This window comes from Gopherus evgoodei, chromosome 12 (assembly GCF_007399415.2).
Source record: "Gopherus evgoodei ecotype Sinaloan lineage chromosome 12, rGopEvg1_v1.p, whole genome shotgun sequence".
In the NCBI taxonomy this organism is placed as follows: domain Eukaryota; kingdom Metazoa; phylum Chordata; order Testudines; family Testudinidae; genus Gopherus; species Gopherus evgoodei.
The window spans coordinates 14,166,448-14,172,911 of NC_044333.1; the positions used below are offsets into that span (position 1 = coordinate 14,166,448).

Here is a 6,464-nt window from a genome sequence, read left to right on the forward strand (position 1 = left end):
AGTTCTTAGTTTTAACTTTTGACATCCATTCATTTAAAAATTTTACTAGAGTTTTTCTTCTCTGCTCTAAGAGGTTTCATACTTAATTATTTAATTATTATTATAATATTGAACCATAAGTATCACTTTAATAAATTGTCACAATTCATCTGCACCTGCAACTTATTCCTGAAAATAAATAGTATTGCCTAAAACTTAAAGAATTTAACATAATTAGTATTATCTTCTAACTAAGAGTTACACAGTCCCTGGTTTGGAAAAAATCTGAACAGTATTACTAGTGAAGTAGTATTAGATTAATCAGTTTACAAAACCTGAGACGGTTAGGCCTAGTTACTCACTAGTATATTTTTATCTTTTGTACAAGCAGAGTATTTCTTTAAATGTTAGTAAAGCCTCTGAACTTATTAATTTTATATTCAACATTTTTGTCAATAATATCCTACTACAAATAACTATCTATGCATTGTAGGCAATTATAGCATTTCTGTGGTGTCAAAGGGCCAAATTTTGGTGGTTCTTTGAGTGATTACTCATGTCTTTCCACAATAGGTGTGCGTGCTCGCCACATGCACCGATGTCAGAAGTTTTTCCCCTAGCAGTACCTATAGGGGAGCGCCCCAGCGACCCCTGGAGTGGCACCTCCATGGTGCGGTATAAGGGGTACCACGTGCTCCCCCCTGCCCAGTTCCTCCTTCACCTTAGAGCACAGGGCCTGGCGCCCTCATCCGTCAAGATGCACTTGGTGGCCATATCGGCCTTCCACCCAGTGGTGCAGAGGCATACGGTATTCTCCCATGCCAGGACTGGCTGATTCCTTAAGGGATTGGATTCTCTCTTACCATATGTTAGGCCCCCTGTCCCACAGTGGGACCTGAACTGATGGTGCCTGCCCCCCCCCTCCGCCCCTCTCCCTCGTTTGAGCCGCTAGCTACGTGCTCTTGGTCTCACCTTTTGTGGAAGGTAGCCTTCCTGGTAGCGATCATGTTGTCTAGACAGGTCTCGGAACTCAGAGCCCTGATCTCTGGGCCCCCATACTTGGTCTTCCGTAAGGATAAGGTCCAGCTTCACCCACATCCTTTGTTCCTCCCGAGGGTTGTCTCCACCTACCACATGGGTCAGAACATTTTCCTGATGGTCCTATGCCCCTATTTTAAAATGAGTTAGCTACATGTTAAGTGTCAAGTTTTTAAACATCATTTAAGCACCCAATGTAGACAAAGATGTCAATGTTTTAAAAATGTGTTATCTGGTCACGGTTCACCCTAAGGGAGAATAATGTCTTTGTCTACATTTGTCTACAGCATGCAAGAAGCCTGGAGTCAAAATCATATTGTGCTTCACCCAGAACATCAACTTGTCATCTGTATATTAATATCTGAGCTACATGATTCAAAGCCCAATAATGCACACAGCTGTCTATAACATGGACAATTCACACTTCATCTGCTTGTGTACTAATGCATAGATGACAAAGGTCTGATTCTACTGCTACTGAAGTTGATGGCAACACATTCATTGACTTCAGCAAGAGCAGGATCAAACCCTAAACGTATACATGTCCTCATGTGATATTTATTTACTATGAAAAATGAACAAACAATTTGGGAAGGTATATAATAAATTCTGCTTTCTTAGCTTGAAAATTGAACTTTGCACCAAACATTATTGAGGTGGAATTTAAAGTATTTCTCCATCCTACTGTTGGAAGGACTTAATCCTGTAACGTGCCGAGTACCATCTCCTCCCCTTCAGTTGGGTGGATAATACTCAGCATCTTGCAGGATTGAGCACTAGAACTGACAGCTATTTTTTAACCTTGTATGAGTGCCTTTTAATCTTTCCAAATGCTAAAGTGAAATTATTGTAACACAAAAACTAAATTAAATTGCTAATATTGTTGTCTGATGTTTTCTTTCTAGTTTTCGATTCACAAGATGATAGTGCTGTAATTGGAAAGCTCAAAGTAACAGTGGAGGCCCTCCATGCTCTGCGCTCAGTCTATGAGGAACACAAAGATGACTAGGAGGCATGAAAGAAAAGTGTGCCTACAGATGCTGCTTCTCCCAGTGTAAATACATGCTTGATAGCTCTTCGAAGATGAGATTTTTGTAATTACTACAGTATATTTAATGTATAATTTATATGAAAAGGATGCTTGATTTATAGGTGTAAACTTTTGTATACTTTTCAGTCTGTTTGTTTTTATATTTCCCCCTAAGGCTAAGACTCCCTCCACAATGGACAATGTCTTGTAAATAATTAATACCTACATGATTGAATGATGTGCTTTATTTGCATTTTCAACATTTTTTCTTACATAAAACAGTAATAAAAATGCAAGTTGAATTTTTAATTTTTAATAAAAAAGCTTAAGCCTTAGAAAACTGATTAAAAATACTTTTATGTTATCCCTAATCACCCCACTAAATGCAATGCCTGTGTTTAGCCTCATTAAGAATTTTATACTGTGAAGATTTTATTAGAAGCAATATATGAAAATTACTTGGATTAATGTGTTAATCTGCCTCTTTAAAATGCTAATATCCATTTTATGCACATTAAATCTCAGTATGCGTTTTCTTTGATGCGTGCAGTTTCTGTCAATTAAGTATAAAGAATGAGGCTAGTCGCAAAGACTTATTAAATTACTGCAAGCTTTTTAAAAATAACTTTTGCCCTTCTACTAACATTATAAGTAGTTGTTTATGATTACCATGATTTGAAGGAGGGGGAAGGTGGACTCAATTTTCATATACAGTAAAAGAGATTTACAGTTTCAACCAACAGTTATCAAAGCACAGAAAGAAAATATAAAAGAATCAATCAGATTCTGTTCCGCTTAGTTTGAGCTGTAGGGACAGGCAAGTGTTTTTTGATCACTTTTAAAACTTACATCAAACACATACAATGATCCTTGTATCTGGATAACCAGTGGCTAGAAAAGAGCTTGGAAAGTTAATTTTCTAGCTTTTAACCAATCTCAATGAAAGATTTAATTGATATTTTTAATGGAGCTGTGAATCAATGCAGCAAAAGGATTGTCTCTGGAGAACTAGGATATAATGCATTTCATTTTTTAATTTACTTTGTCATTTTCTTCAAAGGATTTTATAGGCTGTGGGTTTTCACTGTTTGCAAACAGGCTATGTTTCTTCATAAGCATATGTAAAGTATTCAGAGAGATAAGTAATTTATTAAAATCTACCTAATTTGCCGTGATATATTAAATCTCTGCTTCAGTGATCACCGACCATTTCATTTAGAGAATTAGGCATTCGCTCTTTGTGTGATTAAACCTCTGGAAAATGAGTTCTTTGCTCCTATTTGTGAACATTCAAAGCCTGCTAATGGCAAGAAGATGGAATAGATTATGAGACAATTCATTACAGTTCAACAGCAAAAAAAAAAAAAAAAAAAAAGCAGCTATAATGCAAAAAAGCAAGTTTGAATATCTGCATACAGTTTGAACCATCTGTGCTCTAATCATGTTAATAGTGCCTCTTCGTCTTTAGGAGACTTTGAAATGACATCCATACAATATTAATTTGTTGATGTACATTATGAGGCCAATGGAATATATTTTGACCACAGATATCTCTAAATTCTACATGAACTGATGGATGCCTCCATTTTAGGGCCTACCATCTACAGGAGCAGTATTGCTCTCATCCAGACTTTGTAAATCCTCATAATTCAATCCTCTGGAACATTCTGGAGACCTCAGGCATTTGCATTCCTAAACTCCTCCATTCCTTGTAAACAGCCATATGTATGTTTGTCACTTGGGCTGGCTGTTAGCTCATTATTTTGGACACTATTTCTAGTTTTCTTTGGCACTGTGTATCTGTATTGTCATTAAGACTGTTGTTATGTATTTTGGTAATTTAAAACAGCTAGATTCAACACTGAGATTAACCAAGTGGCTTTTCAGAAATGTAGTTGTGGTATTCTACCAGGAGGTTCATATTATTATTCCAATACTTGCAGCCCATACTAAATATCTTCCACATAAACAAAGAAGTGTGAGTTGTATTGATTTTTTGTGACTGTTTACTGAGTTACAGAATTATTACTAATGCTTATTTTCCTCTGAAGTAAACCATGTGGTAAAATTAGAAAATCAGCCATATTCATTTTACATGTTCATCAACCATGTTCGTGTTACATTTACAGTAACACCCTTAACATTTAATCTTCACCATTTGAAGTTGGAAACTGAGGCTAAGCTATCAAATTCATTACTCCTCGATCTCTATGGTAAATTACTGCAGTATATTCTGGTTGATATTTGGTTACATCATGGTAACTGTTTTCAGTGACTCCGACATTAACGTATAATATGTTTCAGGTTCTTAACCATATTTCATTGTAAAGTTGACTATTTTCTAGTTTCTGATTTAAAAAAAAAATTATTGCTATTTCTTTTCGTATTGTTACTAGTAAGACGTTATTTAGTGTGGATTTTCCCAGCAAATGAACTGGACCATATTACATCTCGTGTAATTTTTTTTCCCCTGCAATAAGTAGTTTGTATTTCCAACCTGCTCTTAATCCTAGGTCCAAATTGTAACTAGTGCAGGAAAAGTAACACAAAGAGGTACATATAGAAACTGCAATGGTATCATTAATATGTGCATAGACTCTAGCTGTGAGCAGCCTGAAAAAAGTCTCCTTCTGCAAACGGTTCCATCTATTGCAACTACTTTTGTCTAGACTAAAACAAAACTGTTTTTTTTAATGTACTGGCAAACACATTTTAAGTAAGTGCTGCTTTAAAAAACATGTTAAACTCTCTACTAGGTGCTAACATTTTTAACAGTACTTAATTTAAACATATTAGCTAATATATTTAAAAAAAAACTCACACACACACACTTTTCCTAGTCTAGACAAGGCCTTAGAAAAGGAGTAAATTGTTTAGGGATGTGTAAAGAGAGGTCATGGATAGGTTGGGTTGGGCATGTACAGTCAAAACCATACTCGTGTATCTCTTTTGCTGTGCCACATTATACCCCTCTGCTTTACTTGTTATGGCCTGCATGGCAAGCTCCTTGTAACTACAGTGAAACCAGGATTGCAGAAGGTTTCCTTTGCTGTGCACTACAACAACTGCGCTGATGTTCCTGCAAGTTTTCTGGTGTTTGTGTCGGTATGCACAGGTAAGCCAAAGTTAGGCCCAAAGTGTTCCAATTTTTCTCTACCATTCCCCCTCATATAAATTGTCGGGTAACTCAGGAATAGAACACTTAGGGACAAAATACCCCATGCATCTAGACAGTAATCATGTTAATTCAGTTTGTCAATTATGCTGTACAAAGAACCACCACTTATTTTAATGTGTGTACTATTATATATGACTCATGAAATTATATCTGTGTTAAGAAGAGTTTGAGGTTTCCTATACTTGACTTCAATAGCACTTTTACAACCAAAGACAATATTATTAGTATAAATATTTTTGGTTATAAAACATGATTTTGTTTTCAGTGTACAACAGCACATTTGCATAATACCACAAAAACACAAAGGATAACTATGCCAAATAACAGCTGTTGCATTCAGTTTTCTCAGTTTGTATTAGAACTGATCATTGTGTAAAAATTCAAATCCTCCTATAATTGTGCCACATATATTAATATGTTTGAAGGCAAGAAAAACTTAATTTTTTGTATATAGTTGGGTATTCAGATTTGTATGCAGGAGTATGACATTTCAAAGCAGTTTTTTGTGTATTCCACAAAGGGACAAATATTTACAATTAGTTTTACTTTATGAATTGGTCATTCAAACTTTGGGCACTAATAATTAGAACTAAGCCCTAATCCTGCAACTGTGCATAGATGGACTTCATTACCTGAGCAGAATCTTACTGAATCTCTGCAGATGTCTCTGTATCATTACTGCAGAATAGGAACCACAGTCAGTTCAAAGACATGGGGTTTTGTTTTAAGTTTACTTTTGACAAGGTATGCTAAAGGTATTGCACTGCTTTTCATTTATTTTTGATATTGCAGATTAACTCATGAAATAATTATACATGCATTTTCGAAAGCAGGTAAGATAAATGTTTGACTTCAACCGAGTTATTATTCAAAGGAAGAATTTGGCCTTCTATGTTGTATCCTTTAATACTGAGTAATTTTACCTATTTATAGGTTAAGAAAGTAGTAGTAAACTAAAGATACTCTTAAAAGAGAGACAATAAAGAATGAACTGAAAATGACGTCTTTTTTAACAAATAAGTGAACTTTATTAATTAGAAATTAGTGTCATTCATTGAGACCATGATCCTGCAAGAGGCTGAGGAATGTTACCCATATAAGTGATTCAGATAAAGTCAGTGGGACTACTCACATATTTAGTTAACTATATGCTTAAGGACAAATCTTAGACTCTTTGGAATCTATAAGAAATTTGCCACTGACTGAAATGGAGTAAGAATTTAACCCAACGGTCTTTCC

The 6,464-nt window shown here is 35.4% G+C and overlaps 1 protein-coding gene across 1 annotated transcript in view; it reads left to right on the top strand.

The window, feature by feature from the left end:
- The window catches only part of RPGRIP1L (RPGRIP1 like), a 121,320-nt gene extending 117,898 nt beyond the window's left edge, over positions 1 to 3,422 (top strand). Inside the window, 1 exon segment of the mRNA XM_030582218.1 lies at positions 1,923 to 3,422. Coding sequence (XP_030438078.1) covers positions 1,923 to 2,026 — 104 coding nt within the window. The 3' untranslated portion in view covers positions 2,027 to 3,422.
- The last annotated feature ends 3,042 nt before the right edge of the window (positions 3,423 to 6,464 follow it).